At 36.9% G+C, this 22828-nt stretch overlaps 1 protein-coding gene across 9 annotated transcripts in view; it reads right to left on the bottom strand.

The window, feature by feature from the left end:
* LOC113064029 (CUGBP Elav-like family member 4) overlaps nucleotides 1-22828 on the bottom strand; it is a 77967-nt gene that overhangs the window by 44937 nt on the left and 10202 nt on the right. For all 9 annotated transcript variants that reach the window (XM_026234540.1, XM_026234543.1, XM_026234546.1 and 6 more), the window contains exon 2: nucleotides 8692-8774. In XM_026234540.1, the coding sequence (XP_026090325.1) occupies nucleotides 8692-8774 (83 nt within the window). The remainder of the gene's footprint in view (nucleotides 1-8691; nucleotides 8775-22828) is intronic.

The raw sequence follows: 22828 nt of genomic DNA, 5'->3' as shown, positions 1-22828 counted from the left end.
TAATTCTTTTTCTGACCCTAAACTTTCAACAGTAGGGTGATTTAATAAAAATTCTAATCAATATATTGGGATTAGTATAAAACAATTAAAAACAAAATAAATAATAATTTATTTTAAAAAAATCCTTTGTAAAATCTATGTCCCTGTGGATGCAAATCAAATGGGTTTTACTACTGTGGGCATTGTGAGCAGCCTGTGATCGAATTTCCCTGCAGTATTGAATTCCAAACTGCACAATTCAACTTGAATTGCAAACTGCATAATCAAGTATTTGAACCATCAAGCGATTTGTTGATTTTACCCAGAAAAAAATAAACAAGAAATTCATAATAAATCCATAATAAAAGTGCAAAGAAATTCTGCTTTAGATATGGCATTCAAAGAAGGTCAAAGTAAATGAGAAACGCTGTGCAAAAATAATATACCAATATACCACAATCACAGACACTGCTACTCGGATGAAATGAGATTTCCTCCAGTTTCACAGAGGTTGTGCCACCAAAATAACAAAGAAATAAACCAGTTCAGGCAGAAATAAAGTCAGACAGAATGACCTCCTCAGGGAAAACTAGTCCTGTCATAATAGGGCTTAATAAATGTTTTAAAAAAACATGAAATACCTGTTTAAGGAGCGTAACACTGAAATTCTTTGAATCTTGAAAAGAGATGAAAGATTTCCAATTGACTAACAGCTTCAAGCATAAATGCCATGAAAGAGGGTACCTGAATGTGAAGAAAACATACAGGTGAGAAACAGAGCAGAAAGTAGAACGAGTTATAGAGAGAAAGAGAGAGACATAAAGACAGAGTAAAAGTGTGTCTGATCCAGCACCCTGGACAGCGCCTATCGATCGGCTCCCAGCACACATCACCACAACTTTCACAGATTGCTATTGAGAAGTGACCTGTAATGCAATTACTGCCCAATGCAGAGCCGAAGTGGCCATCAATAATTAAAAGGCAGCCAAGTCACGGCCTGCAATTGCGCCTTTATTTCCACTTCGCTGTTGTTGCTGTGTCTGCTTGCCCTGGCTTCCAAACTGTTGCGCCACCAGGTCTCGAATAAGATTTGTGAAAATGCCTTCAATAAAACCAATCACATCGGACAAATGTCCTTCGCTGCAAAGTTTATTATTCCACCGGCATATGGCTCAGACCACAGCGCAGTCGTATTAACCAGCAACAAATCACCACATGCAACTGCTGTCTGCTCCACTCCACTATTAAGAGTGGATATGTCAACGTACCTATTGTCTCATCTGCTCCGGGTGCCCGCACAGTATTTATATGAAGTCAGCACGACATTGGCTGCAAAGGAAAATTGTATTTCCCCACCCCTCTTTCCTGGGCCATGGTGCTGTCATAAGCATTTTTCACAGTGAAATCTCAATATAGAGCGTCTCTTCCGTATTACATAATGTTGTAATCTGTACAGCGGGCCCCCACAGTAGAGGCAACGAGCTCTAGAAGTTGAGAAGAAGAGCTATTTCGTCTATTTTTCATGATGACAGAGGGGTATTTGTCAAAGCGTCTCTCGCAGTGACGGATTCTCAGGTTTAATCACTGAACTGTGAGTCATTATGTAAGGACTGTGAACTCGCAGGTGATTGTGACTAAGGTTCTCATGCAAGAAGGAGGTCAACCGCAGTTTCAGAGAGAGATGAGGTGAAGCACATGAAAACGTGTTCAGGAGACATATCAACCCAAAATCAAATGAAAAACAAAAACAAACAAACAACAAAAAAATATATATATTAAGTATTGTGAAGAAAATTTATTGGAATTGTGACATTTTCAAGACAAATGCACACATTACACTTATATTGTATATTCCAAATACAACAACTATGGTTTTAATTATGATTTAAATAAGCATAAATGATAAGGCAGTAAAATAAACACTACGGGCATATGTGGTGCCCTGGAACTCTCAATTGCCTATTCACCCTTTATGCAAACTAATCCTTCCCTCTGAGGAATCTCCCTCCTCTGCTTCAGTCATCTATCTTTTTCTTCTTGAGCATTCATACAAAGCTTTATCTATTTACAACTGTTTGGGCTAAGGATCTTAATGAGGATGTGCATGTTTTATTTTCGGATCAGATATGGGGAATGTTTAAACTGTCTTCTAAAAACCCTAACCACCAAATGATTCATTGGAAATTGCTGCATAGGGTTAACTTGACTCCAATGAAATATTTTCATATGAATCTGTCATCTTCTCCTAAGTGCAATCTCTGTCGCAAGGATTTTTAGGCACTTTTGTGATGTTATTTTTTTTGGTTCTCACAGAACCTTTCTTATTTGTTGGGTAATAAAATATGTTTGACTCCACGCCATTTTTTTCATGAATGACTTTTGGGACCTCACCTTGTCCGTCCAACAAAGATGTTTACTGTAAGCTGCAGCAAAATAGTTGCTAGTCAATCGTTTGAATCCTCACACAATGGACAGACAAACCTGGGTGGTATATTTGTTAGACATTATCTCGATGGATCTCGTATACATGGACCTAATGTGAAAACTGTTAATTTATGGTATTCATCTTTTAATGTTGTTTCATCTTTTATAAAGGGGGTGGGATGGGTTGAACATTTCAACATTCAACAATTGCTTTCTGTTCTATACCATTGTTCACAGAAGAAATTTCAATAAACAGTTTTTAACAAAAAATAAATCATGCTAATATGCGGCTCAAATAACATTTCTTATTATTATCAGTGTTGAAAACAGTTGTTTTATAAAGTTTAATATATTTGTGGAAAACGTAATAAAAACAAACTCCGGATACTTTAATAAATATCAAGTTCCAAAGAACAGCATTTATTTTAAATACAAACCATTTGTAACATTCTAAATGTCTTTACTATCACTTTTGATCAATTTCTTGCTGAATCAAAGCATTCATTTCTCAGAAAATCTATCAATCAAATAAATAAATAAATGACTGACTCCAAACTCTTAAATGGTAGCGTAAATTGTGGATACATATGATATCTTCACAAAATATATCTTACATAAAATATTTCATATTAAATTTAAATAAATGAGTTGGATGTTGATAGGAGAGTGAAGAGAAAGCAACCAGCACGTGTCCAGTACATGTGAAATTCAGAAATTCATTGAAAATAATGTTTAAAAGATCATTCCAGCATGCACCTAAGATTAACTACAAGAAAGCGGTCATATTTTACATTTTACACATTTTAGGCATCACTTCAGTGTGAGTCATTTTCTAGTTTCAATTATTTTAATATTAATCTAAAATATGGAAAACAGTAATAATAAAGAACAAGCAACTAAGTCCAAACTTTTTACTCGTAGTGTAAGATTAACACAGCATGTTTCTGTAACTAAATACAGTAAAATAGAGAGGCCACGCACATCAGTTTAAAAAACAAAACACATCCAAAGGTCTCCACACTTCCTTTTCCCTGTGCCTCTCTCGAGGGGAACAGGTCTACATTGACCAGTCGGCAGACTTATTGAAAGAGCTGCCACAAAAGTAGGGCACGCGGTTGGTCAATGGTATGGATTTCTGGGTCTGTAGCATGTCTCACACAATCGCCAGAAAGAGAGAGTGAGACAGAGAGAGAGCGAGAATGCAAGTAAATGAACAGGAATCAGAGCAAAGAGCCACACTGCCCGCTGCTTCCTCTTCTGTCCTTCTTTCTTTCTTCCCTTCATGTGTTTCAAACCTCTCTTCCATCCCTACTTTATTCCCATTTCATTTCTGTTCCTTGAGGCACGACTCAGGCTCAAATCAGAAATCAGAGCTGGTATAGGTGTGTGTGTGTGTGTGTGTGTGTATACCTTTATGAGTTGCAAAATGATCCATGTTGTGTTTGCTTATCCACAGACTGACAGTATGTACTATTAAGGATCAATGGACAGTATATTTATGTGTTTGAGAATATAAATGCATGTGAAGAGTTTATGCATTTTTGTCTAGATATGTTTGTGTGTACGTGGGAGCTGAGGTAAGTTTATCTTTAGATATGTTCAGAATTGAATACTATTTCTGAAAAGAAGTAACATGCAGTGTGTATACAGTGCAGTACTGTGCCAGTTTTTTGTAGGCGTGAGGACTCGAATGATGCAACATTTGCCAGAACGTGCAACCAGAGTGCACTGTGTGAAATACTGTATACCATAATGCAATGCGATCAACTTGACATTCTATTATGACAAATGAACAAAAACAATATGAAACGAGTTCTCTTTTGACTGCATTATTTGATTGGCTGTCAAAAGAGATTTTAAAAAAATACAAAATGGGATTAAAAATGTAGAATAACTATTTATTTATGAGATAACTTTTTCAAAATACTTTATTGGAGTTTTTAACTGTTATTAAATAATTCTCACAATAAAAATGACACACACACACACAAAGTCAAATGTACCTTGTTTAACCAGTTATTAAATAAATACATACATGCATGCATACATAAATACATAATTGCATACAGATTTCTAAAATAATCATTTTGAACATAGTCATGGTGTGAATCTGTGTATGACTATGCCACAACAAGCATTACAGCCCGAGTCTCCGGGAAATATTTCCACATGAATATTCATCCAAATAAATGCGTATTTGTTAACATTTTGCATTTGTGCGTTGCAGTGAGTAAAAGCTGCTCCGTTTGTACTCATGCGTGTGTGTGTGTGTATTTAAACGTGAGCCAGAGTGTGTCTGTGGGTGTGTACACACACCCTCCCACTGATGAGGCCCAGTGCCAGAATCAATAGAGTGCTTCTGAGGCATCATACAGAAGTACGAGAGTGGCCAGAAGAGATTTTAATAAATGCAGTGTGCATAAGAGCCTGGCCTGGCACTGCCATCAACCCCGTCCCCCCAAAAAAACAGTAAATATGTACTCTATAAAAAGAATTCTGTAAATATGTATCACAATATAACTTCAACACACACACACACACACACACACACACACACACAGTATACACACACATTAAAAATTTTAATAATTACACATTAATTTAAGAAAATACATTTAAATAAAAAAATATATATACATTCATGAAGCAGCACAATTTTTTTTTTCCATGCTCAAAATAAATTACATTTTAAATAAATTAAAATTTAAGAGAGTTATTTTGAATTGCATTATTACCTAACAATATTACGGTTTAATTGTATTTTTAATCATATCACATCAATAATTGCTGCCTTGATGAGCATTAGAGATGTTCCAGAAACACAGTTTTAACATGTCACAATTATCATTAACAAGGAATTCCTTTTTTTGTTGTTTATGTACTTCATACTTAAGCTTCAGTTTCAATGTACCACGTGCAAAAATTGGCAAAATGTTATTCAGAAATAATTACTATTTGACAATCGTCACCACATTAACATATGATCACCTATGTTTACTTACAAATGGATATTTAGTTACCAGCAGCTTCATGAATGAAACTAAACCTACATGCTGGGATAATCGGTCACGAGGTACAGTACCAGTACCGATGGTGTAATTGTAAAGGTCAAAAAGGGAAAATGTGGCATATGAAAAGGGAAAAGATTGTCATATACAGTAAAGCTAAATTAAGCTTATTGTGTGAAGAACCTTGACTAACATTAAACAAGTTATAAAGAATATTATATTAGCCTGGAAAATGTGAAAAATGATTATATACCTATATGTAAAACCCAGCAAAAAAATTTGGAATCATACCAGAAGGTAATACACCTTTAACCAAATTACACTTATAAACACTACATTCTGTCCTGAATTACTTTATAGATGCAATATTGTGATGGCAGAAAAGCTCGAGAAGCACAATATAATTGTTCATTTGATTTTAGTCAGTGAGGTGATCCCAAACAAAACAAAGGAAAGCATCACACAGATTCAGGCTTTAAGCTAACAGGCACAACGCGTTTTTCACCATTCATTTGAGCTGTGATTTTGAAGGTCCACGAGAAGCCCACTCTCTCTGACTCTTTCTGACTGACTGGGGCTTGGGAGGCTTCTTGCACTTGACAGAACTTTCTAACATAAAAAACACTTTCCTAAAAACCATCAAAATGTCAAGTGAAGTGGAAAAATGAGAGATTACTGCATAGAGGCTGAGAGGGGTGGACAAAGAGAAAGAAAGGAATGGAAATGGTGGGATGGCTCAAGATTCTTCAGCAGATAAAACACCTAAAACGATTCAATGACTTTTCTTCGTCTCCAGATTTATTTATTGTACTTTCTCTCTCTGTCGGTTTCTCTCTTTCTTTGTTTACTTAAGCATTTACTATTCGCAACAAAAATGAGAAGTGGCCATGATGGCTCATACGGTACATATGAAAAGTTACAAAAAAAATTAGAATTTCCCCTACAAAAAATTTGATAACTGGAATGGAGATTTCTGCTTATACTGTAAATATCAATTAAATATCTCAAACTGTTATAGGGTTATTATATTAACTAACTAAAAAAAAAAAAAAAAAAAAAAAACAACCTGCATAAAATGCATTGCCATTCAGTTGTACGTAATCTTAAAGATTCCTAAATGGATCTACTTTCGGAAGGCCAAAAAAAGTGCTTTTGCTTTCGCCTAGATACACACAGCATCTCCCTGACATGGCTGCAGTTACTGAAACCATGCCTTCTTTTTTGGCGTGGACATTTGGGCAGCATTATGCAAATATTTCCACATTTCCACATTTCCACATTCCATTGACATGTAGGGGTGTGTTTTAATGAGCCGTTTTAGGGGGCGTGGCAGAGTCTTAACTTTAATAAAAAATATCTCTTTGGATATTAGACTTTAGCCTTCGCAACTTTACAGATCTTCCTTATGCACCAAGAGCTTGTAACACTCCAAAGAGAAAGGAAAAATGTAAATCGCATCATATGACCCCTTTAATATGTGCTCCAACATTTCTCAAAATTTTTCCAAACCCAAATTATCTCAACTATACTATCCATATTCATTTTACAGCTCTATTTCCCCATTTCAATATATATATATATATTTCTCTTAAGAAATTATAGGAGAAACATCCAAGACAAAGAGTAAAATGAAACCCAACCAAGAACTCTATTACTGTAAGTCTCCTGAGCTCTGAATGAGCAACCCGAGTGATAAAACTCTCCTCAGGGTAATTAGTATTCTTATGAAACATTTGTGATAGGCAGAGCCTTCAATTGAATTCATTTGCAGCTGCTGCGTGTGCATTTCTTGCGAATAGATGTGCTCATAATAAGACGATCAAGGGCTTTTCTTATTACAATCAACATCTAACATGATGACTTACACATTCATGGGGGTGGGAGATGAGCAAAACGTGTATGGCTGTGTGAGCGTTTTTACTGAGTGAATATTCTCTGCACTAAATGAAAGGAAGTGGAACTCCAGCAAAGAAACTCCCCCTGCATTCAACATCTATGATGTCATAATCACTCGCATCAAAGGCATTCCGCTCGCCACGGCAACTGTCATTCTCCCTGGAGACGTCATTAAAACAGAACACACCAAACTGAGCAACTTTAAACACGCACACACACACTGCAACCAAATAATGTTAGATCGGGACAGCAAGCTTGTACTAACCTAAAGAGGAGTGACGGTGTAATACGTACACACACACGCCTGCAGACATTCATACGGCATGCTCACACACACACACACACACACACCGCTCAGAGACACTACAAGACACTATAAATAGGACAGCTCTAATCTGGTGCTGTGTAGTTCTTGCCCTTGGGTACAAGGCTCTTCCAGAAAGAAAGAGAGAGAGAGAGAAAGAGAGAGAGAGAGAGAGAGAGAGAGAGAGATTAAGAGGAAAAGGAAGGAAGGGTATGAGAAGTGAGTGAACGAGATTGAAAATGGAGCCAAAAAAGGAGAATTAGCACTTTTTGGCAAAATACACACACACACACACACACGCACACGCGCACACACACACACTTTCAAATGTTCCAAAACTTGGGGCTCTGCAAGATTTTTCTTTATGTGTACTTGAACAAAAATACAGTAAAAACAGTTATATTGTGAAATATGATTGATATTTAAAACATATTTTATATTGTAGGTCATTATCTAAAGTTAATTTATTCCTATGATGGCAAATCTGAATTTTCAGCAGCCGCTACCCCATACTTGATCCTTCAGCAATTATTCTAATATGCTGATTTTGCACTTAAGAAACATTTTATTTATTATTATAAATTGTGAAAACGTTCTACTTAATATTTTTGTGCAAGCCATAGCCCATTATTATTATTATTATTATTATTATTATTATACTGTATTAGAAAAACGTGTATTCAGCAAAAAGTATTAATAAAAAAATATTTGAATGATAGTATACATTTTAATATATTTCTTCTAGATATATATATATATATATATATATATATATATATATATATATATATTTATATATATATATATATATATATATATATATATATATATATATATATTTATTAATGTACAAATATTCCATATAGGCTCTGAATTACTATGAGTTCGTAATACTGCATGTATAATACAAAAAAACAACAACAACAACAAAAAAGTGCTATAATGGTTTTTATACAGAGTTCAGCATGTCACACTGCAAACTTCCCAATAGTATTATATGTCAACTACCCATTTGTACTGGTGTGCATGCGTTTTGTTATTTGCGTGTGTTTATGTAGCAGTTTGAAAGTGATGACCTACCCCAGGTAGCGTCTTCTGCTCGTGGAGCGCGGTCTGAGCTTTTAGCGCTGATTCTCTTGCACAGTATGTGAGGAAGGCACACCCTGAGAGAGGAAATAACAGAGACAGAGATAAATTAAAGACAGGTCAGAGAGGTTGAGACACAAGCAGGTGTCCGTTTGAGCAGAGCTGGGCTCTCTACCTTCATTTTGTTTTCGCCAACTCAGGAAAGAAAAACAATGTTATTACATTTGTGCAGTAGACACAGAGACATAAAAGACAGAAGAGAGATGAAGAGGTTCTGAGAGCACATGCCCACAGCCATACACACTCACGCTCCCCAGAGAAAGGAGAGTGAGCACAAATGTGTGTGTGTGTGTGTGTGTGTTTGAGGAAGAAAATATGCAGCTTCTTTTCTGGCTACAAGGCCATGCTGGTATCAACATTTAACTGAGTATGTTTTTGTATTCTTTCTCATTAATTTGACAGACAATAAGGATGCACTGTTTAAGAATTTTTGGCCTAAGAAAAAAATGCTGATAAAAAAAAAACAGATTAAAAAATAAATAAAATAATAATAAAAAAACAAAAACAAACAACAACAACAACAAAAAAAAAACAGTCACACTAAGAATTATAAGTAAAATCAGGCTTGAAAAATGTAGTCTACAAAAAACAGCTTGGTTTGAAATCTCAGCCTGAAATATAGATAGATCAAGTTCATGTATAAATCAACAATTGGTACTAATATACGGATTTACCAATGCTGAGATGGTGCATCTTATCCAAGTATCCAAGATTTTGCACAAACCATAATTTAGCAAAATCATACAGAAATGCTAGCAGATGCAAATGAACAAAATATGCTACACGATAAAAGGAAAAGCCAAAACAACGACAACTAAATGTTATGGAAGTGATCAGAGAGAAGAAAGAGTGAAATAGCGTGAAAGTTCATTCAAGCACGCCTGATGAGATAGGATCTTTTTCTCAGCTTTCATGGCCTGCAGCAGCTCACAGCTCTGTCTTTAGGTTCAGTGTGACAAGACGACAATCTTCCCGTCCCTCCACAGAAAATCTGCCCTACTGTGCATCGATGTGTATTCGTGTTAACGTACAGCTTTACAAACAAGCACTCAATCTCATATGATGCTAATCTCACCCGGCTGCAAGAAACCGCTAAGGTAGTTTGCTAAAAACAACAGTGAATCACTTGAGCATCAACTTAATCAAAAATCCCACGGGGATAGGAACTGAGTGGAATAACCACTGAACAAAAGCTGAAACGATTAGCATTGCATTTGTACACGAAGTAAGCAAATTTGAATATGCAAAAGCATGTTAATAGATGCTAATGTTTATGCTAATCTGGCATTAATATAAAAAAAATGCTAATATATTAATATGCTGAGTAAACATGATAATCGGGCGCTGACATTTCTGCCTGCATGCTAATAGTGTCACAAACAACGATAAGATGAAAAAGCTGATTGCCAACCAAAATGGAAAATTAAACCATTAATTTATTCTCAAACAAACCCTTGTTGCATTATGATGCTAATCTTTTCTTTTTAAAACCAATAAAGAAAAAGAAAGAAAAAGAAAAAGAATATAAAACCATTTGGGCGATGAAAGAAAACCAACCCTTACAAAAAACAACCACGTTAAAGTAATAATTCACCCAGAAATATGGACATTTGCTGAAACATTTTACTCAAGCTAAGACAGGCATGGGAAAACTCAGTCCTGGAGGGTCACTGTCCTGCGGAATTAAGCTCCAACCCTGATAAAACTTCCTGTAGCCTTCTAGTAATCGTGGAGACATTGATTAGTTTGTTCAAGAGCATTTGATTAAGGTTGGAGCTAAACTCTGCAGGACAGTGGCCCTCCAGGATCGGGTTGCCCTTGCCTGCCTCAAACAGATTTGGAGAAATTTAGCATTACATCACTTGCTGTCATATGGATCAGAATGAGAGTCCAAACAGCTGATAAGAATATCACAATAATCCACACAAGTCAAGTCTATCAGTTAACATCTTATGAAGTGAGAAATCTGCATGTTTGTAAGAAACAAATCCATCAAGAAGTTTTTAACTTTAAACGGTTGCTTTCGACCAAAATATGAGCCCTCTATCTATAATATTGCTTTCTTCAGTGAAGAAGTTGTCTTGTATGAAACAGGAGAGAAATATGCACAGATCAAGCACCATTTATAAATGAAAACATTCCAAAACAGTGCAGAATAAACAGGTCTGATCAAATATATTGGTGAATTTTTATGTAAAAGGATACCAGGGGATGGACTTTTTCAACTGAATGAAGTGTTATTACAGATTAAGGACTCGTATTTTGTCCAGAAGCATTATTTTAAAGTAAAAACGCCTTGATGATGGATTTGTTTCTTACAAACATGCAGCTTTTCACTTCAAATGACATGAACTAATGGACAAGAGTCATATGTAACTTGTGGGTCATTAAGATGCCTTCATCAGCTGTTTGTACTCTCATTCTAACGGCACCCATTCACTGCAGAGGATTCATTGGAGGCCATGTGATGAAATGCGAAATTTCTCCAAATCTCTTCTGATTAAGAAACAAGCTCATGCGCATTTTGGTGTCATGTCATCAGGGTGAGTACATTTTCTTTTTTGGATGAACTATTCCTTTAACTGAATCGCGTCTACATTTTTGATGACAGTAGTAGATACTTTAGTAACTATTTTGGTGGATACTAAAACAAAAGGCATGACTTCAGGAGCAAGGAAACTAAGGAAAAAGACAGAGCAGCAGCAGAAGCATAGCTTCCTCTCTGCCTTCCCATAAAAGCCCCAGCGCCGCAGGGACACTAAACACACATAAGGGACACACACACGGGCCCCCTGAGACTGGAGCATGAATCAGCAATATTCTTTCCCACGGTCCACTATGTGTGTTTAACTCTGGCCAGGTTGGGTGAGCACATGTATGTGTGTGTGTGTCAATGTGTGTGTCTCCAGCAGTCCTGCCTGTTTTTTTTTTATTAACTCGGACTCATTAGCGTTGGGGAGAGCTCAGTGTGACAGCTTGGCGCACTCCTCTGAGGGCCTGTCATGTTATAGAACAGGCTAGAGCTCTCATGGGACACTTGTGCATGCTTCCCTGTCTCACTTGACAAGCGCTGGCATGCACACACACACACACACAGGCGAACGCACACAAGTATACTGGATGAACGGAAAGATAATGGGGAGCCTCTATTTGTTTGTCCTCTAAAAGCAATATTATTTCTTTCTGTCTGGTCACGACAGCACCTTAAAGTCGAGAAAAGAACATACAGTACAAAGGGAGCAGAAAAGATTAATGGAGGGGTTTTGAACAAAAATCTGGAGGTTTGTGAAAATAACAGAGGAAAGAATTGAATCTTGGAGGTTTGTCAGTGGTGTCGTTTTATTTGAACATCATGGCACGTCTCTAAGCACACTGAAAAAAAACAAAAAACAAGTGACCGTGACTTTGAGAAACAAAGTGGTTCTTAGCTGGTTTTGCTTCTACATTCAGATTTTAATTGGACTTCAAATGGCAACCAGACACAGAATCAAAATTTTATCTTACAAAAGCAAACTCTGAATGTATTACCATAAAATGCATAAGTCTAAAAATACACTGCATTTATCTTTGTTCCGGTTTAATATAGGCCTTATGTTTACCAACGCTGCATTTAAATCACAAATACAATAATAATCCACTTTCTCTAAATCCAACAGTATGGATGTAAAACATGTATGCTGTGAAAATCACAGCACAGGGGAGAAGAAAGGACGAAGGAAAGCAAGAGAAAAGGAAGCAGAGAGAAGATAAGATCACCAGGATTCTGTGAACACTATCTACTAGTGTCCTACACTAGCGTCTTATCTCTAAAACACACACACACACACACACACACACACACACACACACACACAGAGCTGGAGATACACACTGATACTCAAAATAAGTAAGCGGAAGAATGATAGCAAAAGAATGAAATGAATCTAAAATGCTCATGATACAAATCTTCTGGACGCCAAAGTATCTTCACTCTACTGTCACTGCCCTGGAGGCTTTGAAATGTATTTTCGACTCAGCGATTTAAAAAAAGGGTGTTTCTACCTTCGAAGATTGACAGTCAACCAAGTGAAATCTAATCTGAATTAGTCAATACATTTAGCCTTATCCTGAAGTACGAGAATGACAAATTACAACAATTTATGAAGAGAGACAAAATAAAATAAATCACCATCTAGCAACAATGAAAAATGTTAGATATGAATGTAGCTGATTGTTATAAAGATAAACCTAGATTTTTATGTGCTGGCATCACTGGATGATTGCTTGGGTGTAAGACACAAAGGTTGCCAAACACAAACGTCCTTTCCTTACAAGTGTTCCAGTTTACACAGTTTTAACAAGTGACTATATTTAGTGTGCATATTTCGGATTGTTTATGAAATGACATTTTCTACAAAGCCCAGTTGTCTATTACTGGTGAAAGAGCCAAATGGCACAAACTGGTCTCCAGTCTTCAATCTTTCAACATCACATCCCAGTCACCATATGGTGATCGCTGACCCTGACTCACAGTGTTGCACATTCTGATAAGCAATTGCTGCAAAAACTAGATTTAATAAAATAAAGACTAGTGCTTGCAAGGTTGCACATGAATAGTGTTAAATGAAATTATCGTACAGTAGTTTTAGAGTGCAGTTGTGCATTATGACATGCCACATCAGAGCCACCATAAACTCAGCCGTGACACTTTTTGTCTCAGGGAATGAGAACCAACACATGAAACACAGTTTCTTTCTTGCATCATTTTAAAGATGTAAGAAAGAGATGGCTAAACAAAATTCAATATGTAAATATTTAATTCAACAGGTTCAATATGTAAATACATAAAAAAAGGCAATTATTTGGTTATTTTGTATGTAAATATTTCACTAACGTTGTTGTATTGATTTTAACCGGCAAAGATAATTCAAGAATTTCAGATTTTAATTTTTTATTTAAAAAGCTTAAAAAGTGTAAAGGAGGCTAAATTACAGATTTTTTTAAGTTAAAAATAGTACTTTTATTCAGCAATGATACATTAAATTCTTCAAGTGTGTCAGTAAAAACTTTTATATTTTCAGTATATTTTTTAAAAATGTGTCTGAAGTTTTTTTTTTTTTTACTTCTCTATTAATCAAAGAATCCTAAAAAAAAAGTTCTCTCACAAAATAGCTGTTTTCAACATTGATAATAATAAATGTTTCTTGAGCAGCAATGATGCAAAAAAATCATGATTTACATCATAGGAACAACTTAGATTAAAAAATAAATAGCAATAATATTTCTTAATATTACTGTTTTTTATGTATTTTTGATCAAATAAATGCAGTCTTGGTGAGCAAAAGGAAACATTTTTCAAAAAGACTAAAATGAAAATCTTACTGACTCCAACCTTTTGAAAAGTAAAAAATATTTTATATAAAGTATAAAAATCAGTAAAGTCTACAACAGAGGCTGCATATTAAGTGACTCACAATTAATTCATTCATAATTATTGTTTTGAACATATTTTCATGTGAGATTAATCTAAAAATAGAAGATAAATCCACGTGTTGCTTTTTTATTTTTCTGAATAGATGGAAATTCTTCAGATTTTTTACATTTTTAATGAATGCTTGGAAAACACAAAACAGTTTTAAAACACCCGTTAACAAATCCCTCTGATTAATACTTTAGAAGTTTGGTCTATAATTGGAAATATCCATGTTTTGGAACCATATTGAGATTTATAGTACGCACTGAACATGCCCTAAAAATCAAAATAATGTTTACTATTTCTTCATAAGCGCACAACTAAATGGTGGTAATTTTCACAGCCTTTTTATCAGTGGATGCTAGTGGTAAAACACATGTTGGATCAGTACTTCACTAGAACAAAGCCTTCAGGTTTTTAGTTGTACAACAGGTTTCGAGAATAAAGTAGAGTGCAATGGAATACCACAGGCATCATTTATAACAATTGGTATTCATGATATGAATAATAAATTATAGCTGCTTCTTCACTTGTTTTTGCTTATTACTGTCATTACTTACACCTGCCACTGTGGATAATCCAATTGATCATCTGGCCAAAAAATCATCCATCTTCAAAAGTTTCTGTGAGGTCAAAAACCCAAGACAGTTTTGGCAATAATCACTAATGCACCAAAAACAACCACCAAACAAAGTGGCACACACACATACACAAAGCAGAGACTTTTCCAGCTGCGGTTTGTGTGTGTCCAAATCAATATGTGCTGATCAACCATTTATTGTTCCAAAAAGTGTGTCCAGCCTCTGTCATGTTTGTTGTTCATGTCATTTTATTCGCCATGCCTGTCAAGTGTGTCTGCAATAGCATGTATCGTTTTCACGGTGGTAGAGATTGAGCAGAGGTACTGAATTCCCAAAGTTCCCTATCCTTCCTTTAACACAAGTATCCCAGTGGACCTTGGGTAATTTGAATAAACTGTCCTCCAAAGGTCTGAGAACTCAAGGTCTTCTGAATGACTCCAGGACACCTTTGCACCACTCCACCTTGGCCCTGCCCCCACATCCAAACAACATGTCTTCTTAAAATATTTAATTGGAAGCAGTAAACCCCTGATTAAATAAAAATGCACTTTGAAGACAGCAATATGAGCTCAGAGAGTAATCTGAGAGAGAGAGAGAGAGAGAGAGAGAGAGAGAGAGAGAGAGAGATGGGAGAATGAGATAGACCTTCAATTACTGTGCCGAAACCACGTCAAGCTATTTTTTGATTCAATAAAATAGGTCTTAAATATGCAGGAGCTGTTTCTGGGACTAATGAGTCCTCTCCTTGAGTGATATTATTCCAGCGGAATGAAGTGGTAGTTTGAGGAAATATTTCAGGAGGTCAGTGGATGCATTTCTAATGGGTTTAATCCTAAACCTGGATTCCCCACGCTACATTCCTACTGGCGACTATCCCTGATGAGAAAGAACCTTGAGATGGCATATGAGCTGAACTCCCCAATTACATGATATACTCAAAAGTTCTGAGTCAGTAGAATTTTTTTTTTTTTTTTTTATCGTCAAAAAAAAAAAAACAGTGTAATAATTTTGTTCAGCAAAGGTTTAAAAGTGACAAAAGACTTTTCATTTGTTACCAAAACATTCAATCTTAAATAAATGCAGTTGTTTTGATATTTCTATTCAATCAAAGAGTCCTGAAAAAAAAGGTATCACTGTTTCCACAGAAATATGAAGCAGGACTGTTTAGTCAAGCTTTCAATATTGATATTGTTTCTTGAGCAGCAAATCAGAATATTATAATGATTTCTGATGGATCATGTGACGCTGACGAGTGGAGTAATGATTCTAACGATTCAGCTTTGCATAAAAGGAATACATTTTACATAAAAAAAAAAAAAAACTAAATTAGAGAACAGTTCTTAAATAGCTTATGGGATTTCACAATATTATGGTTTTACTCAATTTTTCATTAAAAATAAAAACTAAAAGTAAAAGGCAGAGGAACAGGACAAGAATGAAAGGAGAAAAGGAAAGGGAAAGAATACAGTATAGGAAAGGAACAGGTAAAGGAAATGAAAAGGAACACGGAAAGAAGCAAAAGGCAAAGCATGGGAAGAGAAAAGGATGATATAAGAAAAAGAGAAAAAGATGTGAGAAAGTAAAAAACAAGGGAAAGAACTGAAAAAGAAAATAAAGTGACAAAAGAAATAAAAAAAAAAGTTTTTTTTGTCAGTGAATCCATTAACTGGATATAAATTGAAAGAAAATGATGAAGGTAAATTGAAGGTGAAAAAAAGAAGAAAGAAGAAAAAAAGAAGTAATTTTGCAGGAAAGCAAGAGAGAAAACAAACCTTCTCTCTAGTTTTCTTTTTCTTGAGAAAAGGAGAAAGGAAAGCTGAGCAGCACAAAGGAATGGAGACGAGCGCAGAACGGAGGACAGGAGAAAAGAGGAACGGCTGTAAGTTCTGCGAATCGATTGGGGGAGAAAAAAGCCTGGGCTCTAATGTGTTGCATGTGAAGGGTTTACTGTGAAGCAGAGCTACTGAATCAATGGTGTAGAAAACGCATCATTAGGACACAGTCCCCCCCACCCCATCCATACACTCCCAAAGGACCCGGAGACAGTATGAACACACACACACCAGTGCGCAATATACACAGCTCCACATTCCCTAATACCCATTAAAGCTCATGTGAGTTAACCATCTCATATGTGACTTTTCTGCTCACACAATCACAAACATACAAATGAACAACATATAAAGGAATCATAAATGTAAACTACACTCATGAATACATCCTCACACATCCAATACTTACAGTAAAAAGCAGGTCTTTCTCTCTACCGTCTTTTCTCTCACACACACACACACACACATAGACACACAGGTTTAATTCTACCAATCCTTTTTGAATTGAATTTACGTCACCTTTTGGACAGATAATAGAAAATTCAGCCGTGTGGTGTTCAGAAGTGGACAGTCAATTACATCCTGGCTCTGTGGGCTGCACAGAAGTATCAAGGATAAGCCCGTCTGCTATGCTCTGAAATACGAGAACTGAAGGTTGCACTAAAAGAGGGCAGAAAATATCTTTGGCTTACCAAATATACCCCTAGTATTGTTAGAGCAAAGATGCGAAGGAGCATGTTTAATACTGAGAGCTTGTTAGCGAGATGTCATTCAGGAAGTCAAGGTTTCTAGAAGTGTGCTGCCAAGTCACAGGACTTATCAAAGTGGTAATGCAGAATTTCACAGTGGTTCAAAATCTTGCCACTGGCACGGTCGGATTCATGGGGAAAGCTAGGAGTAACCTTCTAGGACATTAGCCCCGAAAGTTTTCATTCACGGTTGTTTTGCCACTAATTAAATCATTCAGAATGCCATCTGCTCTATAAAGCAACCTTATGACTATTGGCATTAAACTAGGTTATTCTGTGACAAAGTGAAAGCTCATTTAAATTACTGTGTGCCCTTTCAGTTCTGATGATTTCAACAGCGTGCTAATTTCTAAAACCTAAAAACGCTGACAAAAACTGGCACATACACTACCTTTCAAAAGTTGGGATAGTAAAGTTTTAAAAGAAATGCATACTTTTATTCAGCAGTTAAGCATTAAAAAGACCAAAATGCTTTTATTCCAAATAAATGTTGCTCTTTTGTACTTTATATTTAAAGAAAACTAAATCTATTATGTATTATGTTTGCCTTAATACTAATAATATAAAAGTAATCATTATAATACTTTTTGAATACCATTTTATTCTTTTGTGTTAACAGTTCTGTCTGATTATTAGATTATTAGACTTCTACCCGCATTAGACAGATCTGTTAAACTGCGACAGCAAACAACGAAGAGGGAGAATCTGAGCGATGTGTGCGCAAGCGCCTCCATTCTCAGCTCCCACAAAATAAAAGTCCTGCTTCAAACACATTGGTCAAACAGAAAAACGTATCGGCTAATGCCGATATTTGAAAAAATATCACTACTAGATCAGGATTTTGTGTCATAACCAAGATCCACCTGCTAGAGCTGAAGTGCAGACTGGCTAGAGCATAAAGAGCGTCCTGCCGAAAGCGAGCGGGAGCGCGGCAGGGTGACCGGTCTGTCTGTCTGCACCTCTCACCCTCTCAGTGCCGTCCTTGCATTGACACCGGCAGACACAAACAGCTCCTTAATATTCCCCCGCAGTCCCCTTGTCTCATCCCGTCAGTGTACTGTTGTCCTCCTGGCCGCATGGACAAAAGGGACAAAAGGGACGGGACGTTCCAGGCGGAGGACATGAATCATTATGCTTCCTCTTTCCGGGACCACTCGCGTGTCCATTGATTCTACCGACTTAATTGGCTTTATTAGCCAAGACGGGAAGCCGGTGAGGGTCTTCGTCTGCGCCCCCTCTCCTCCTCCATCCTTCCACCCAGTCCTCCTCAGGAGATACCCTGTGTAATTGTTTTCCTTCTATCTTTTATGTCATTGTCAGATGGGTCCAGGGGGATTATTAGCAACCATGGGTCCTTCAATAATTCATCCTAAGCTATTTATACACAAATGGAGAGTCCTTTAAACTCTCCCTCAGTGAGCTTATCTACTGTTCAGATGGAAAGGGAGAGCGAGAGAGAGAGAATCCAAAGAGATTGTAAAGGGTACAGAGAGTGAGCGAGAAAGCGAGAGAGACCGATGTGTACCTCTTTTCAGCCGAGACACAATGACCTGTTTCTCCAGTGTTTTCAAGTTTCAAGGTGACGCTGGCATACTCTCATCCTTCTCGCCTGCCAACCGAACAAAAGTGCCATCCCGGGAATATGCTCGCTCACACAATGCTCATTAATGGCTTCTAATCTGCCAGCTTTTCTACCCATTTAACGCAATTAAGACGTTTACTAAAGCTAACATGGACTGGCAATCAACTCCAAGGACACTCCAAACGCGCGTAATAGGATTGGTAAACAGATCATGTTTTATCAAACGCATGCTTGACTTCACTTCCAATGTGAGCACGGCACAGACAGGAAGTTGGGCTGACTCTCTGCAGGAAACAGAGCATTATGGCTGCTCTCCTAAAATCCAACCCATGCACACAGACACACGCCGTGCAGGCCCTCGCGGCTGCTTCACGCTGATACCCATGTTCCTCACTCTTTTAAAAAGAGGACAGCTAAGCTGCTCAGGGTGAGAAGGCCCACAGTGGAAAGCGTTTTTTCCAATCCTCAAAACTCGTAATATTTATCCGTTTGGCAGAGGAACCCAATGCTATCTTTCGCTTCTTGAATAAACAGGACTGCAGAGCTTCAATGTATTTTTTTTTTTTTGTGTGAAATGAAATGCCCTTGGGCAGGGCATCCGAGGTAGTGAAGCAGTGTGCAGCTACACGTGGGCATGAAGTGGGAATTAAAAAAGAGAGTAGTTTGCATGGACTAGATAATTTGCATACTAAAAAGTGCATTTTTAGTCAATTATAGTTATCAGTGTCATCAAACCCTGGGACATTCTTACAAAGCCATAATGTTAGAACTCTAATGTAGCCTGCTATCTCCAGACAGGTCTAAATATGTCTGAATCGACTGGGGGTCTCAAGGGAAAACGGAGTCATGAATCAAAACTAATGAAAAATGCTTTGTTAGAAAAGAAACAAAGCAACATAGCAAACAAAGCAAAAGTACACTGTGTTTATGGCAATTTCTTGATGAAGAGATGAAGTCTAATAGCTATGCTAATAAAATTGCTAAAATAATATTTCCAAATAGAATCAAAAATGTATTATTATTTAAAGAAATTAATATAAATACATTTAAACTTCGAATTTAAATGAACTTAAAACAATCTTCACATTAACCTATTATAATAAATGTCATATTTTATAAAGCTATTGTATCTCTGCCATTCAGCAAGTAGGACATATACAGAAATTGAATAGTTCTACCTAAATTCACTAAATTCTACATTAAATAAAGATGAATCCATAAAGCTTTTTTTTTTTTTTGCTTGTTATTTGATTAATAGACATCACGGCAGCTGGGTTATTAAGTTATTTTGGCTGCTTTAGGAGCTGCTTCTGCTGCTCTTCACCTTTTTTGACCCACTTCAGGTCTTAAAGTCTCTGCTAATGAGCTGAGAAGTTGATGAGGGAGAAAGTTCTGGGCTGCTCCAGGACAGTTTTGAAAACCATTTCAGAGACATGTTCTTAAATGTAACTCATATAACAAATACTTGCATGCAAATTTTTGAGGCATCTTTAATTACCTTTTAGGAAATGATACAGTCTACAGAGCGTGCCACAGCATTTGCAATTCAAGAGCACGTGCTAGGAGCGTAGTAAAATGGCTGACAGGACAGAAAAATCAATTTTTACTGACATATGGCCTGACAACATCTCATCTGACCACAGTACATAGATGTTCTACTGATGCTCTCAGAAACAGTGCATCTTGAAAGGGGAAGGATAGGGCAGTTGACTCATTTGAGATGATGATTTAAAATCTCGGTTAATAAGCTTTGCCATGCTGGGAATGGGCTGGTGTGTTGAGGAAAGGGTGATCTCTTGGGCCATTAAATTGCAAATGAGTGATGATGTGCTAGAGAGGCTCCCCCCCCAGATCACCAGCCACTGCTGCAGACATTATACACCTCAGCCAACATCAGACCCAAATGGGTAACCTGGATGCACAGCCAAAAGCTGCACAGGGTGTCCAGTCTCCCTACACGTCTTCTTTCCAGTCTATGCTTTAAGCTGAAAGTTACTACCCTGAAAGTCATACTCACACTGTATATTCAAAATAAATCTACATCCCCAAAACAAACAGGGTTTTTAATTAATCCGGCTGGCCTGTGAGAATACAACAACAAATTCAAACATACAAAACCGCATAGTCAGGTCTGCACGGGTGCAGGTGGGCTCATTTTTAGCTCCGGACATACTGTGACCCTGCATTACAAGTTTGTTCTCTGTCCAAGGCCATGATGGCCACAAAATAGTGCTTAAATCTTTCTAAAACACCACCTATAAATTACTGCAAAGGACAGCGGGGTCAAAGCTTGGCGTGGAAACCAGCCAAGAGCCATCAATCTGCGGTGAGGGTGACATCTGTCTCAGGGACTCCCCTGTTCTCTCCTTCTCTCCGCTCCCTTACTCTTTTATCCAGCCCACCTTCCTCTCCGTCCATCTTTATCGTGATGTCTCATGCTTTCTTGCAAATGAAAGATCCCCCTTCTAAACCCAAACATTATTAACAAAACATATTATCCTGAAGATCCTTGAGTTTAGTCCCAGTAGCATCCATCTGACCTCCACTCTCTCTCTCGGTCTCTCAATAAAGCAAAAACACAAAACAACAAAGCCATAATTTGTTCATATATTCGCTTAATTCCCAAAACAAACCTTAAAAGATTTCTCTTGCACCAATTTGAAAAGCAAACTCCATGCACTTTTAATTCATGGGATGAAATGAAACTGACAAGTAGGGTCCTTTGTTTCCCCCAGCCACTCTGATGGCGGCCGATTAATAAGAAGGTTTGAACTGATCCTGAACTCCATAACAGTCTAGAGGTGTCCCCGACTAAGGATTTTCATAGTTAAACTGGAATTTTCAAATCTTGCCGATATTTCACAGATAGTCGAATCATGTTTTGAGGGCGGGGCAAAATACATTACCAAGAGTCAAGTCAGACCTTCAAAAATCATAATTACATTAACACACAAGGAAAATGTGTAACAGATGCCTCGAAGATACAAACGGGTACATAATCTTTTATGTTTTGATTAAAAGATTAATAACATTAAATGTCAGCGAAATCACATTAAATTTTTTTTTTACAATAGTGATCTCATTAAAGCATTATGTATATGACAGAAGTTTTTAATGTTCTGCATTTCTGTTTTGAGCTGCGTACCGAAGATGACCAGTATGTGAAGCAGCAGGTTTTTAATCAATGGAATTTAACTCATTATTTATCTCATATAGAATACGCTTAGTTATTTAGGGTGTGTTCACACCTGTCTTGTTAGGTATGATTCAGTCAAACTCAAGTTCGTTTCCCCTCTTGGTGCAGACCTTTTCGGCAGGTGTGAATGCAGCAATCACACTCGGTGTGGACCAAACAACCGCACTGAGACCCAGCTGATGAGGAGGTCTCAGTCCGCTTCCAAACTAACGCTGGTATGGTTTGTTTTAGGTGTGAATATGACCCGACCTCGTTCCAACCCAATTGCAGAAGTCATGCTCAGAAACAGACAGATTGTGCAAATAGTGCTGTTGTTTGCATTTCAATGGCTTAAATCACTTGTTTTAAAACCACAATGCTTAAAAACTCATGCAAATGATGAGTTTGCACAGAAGCATGACATGAGCGCGCTAAATAGGCAAAAAACATTACCATGACTATGTTGGGGGAAAATAGTAAGGAGAGATTTGAATTATTTACTAATAAACTAGTGTTTTATGAGTAAATGTCGCAATGACGTTGATAATCCTGACTCGCTATCTCAACATTGGACGTGCCCTTTAGAAAAAAATTCATCTTTACGGATTAAATAATAATAGGAGTATATTTGTTTTGGATTTGAATTATTTTATTTTGTAGTTATTTAAAGCTTTCTATAGACATATTCATAATGTCTGAG

This window comes from Carassius auratus, chromosome 46 (genome assembly GCF_003368295.1).
Source record: "Carassius auratus strain Wakin chromosome 46, ASM336829v1, whole genome shotgun sequence".
NCBI classification, from domain to species: domain Eukaryota; kingdom Metazoa; phylum Chordata; class Actinopteri; order Cypriniformes; family Cyprinidae; genus Carassius; species Carassius auratus.
This window is presented reverse-complemented; position numbering and strand designations above follow the sequence as displayed.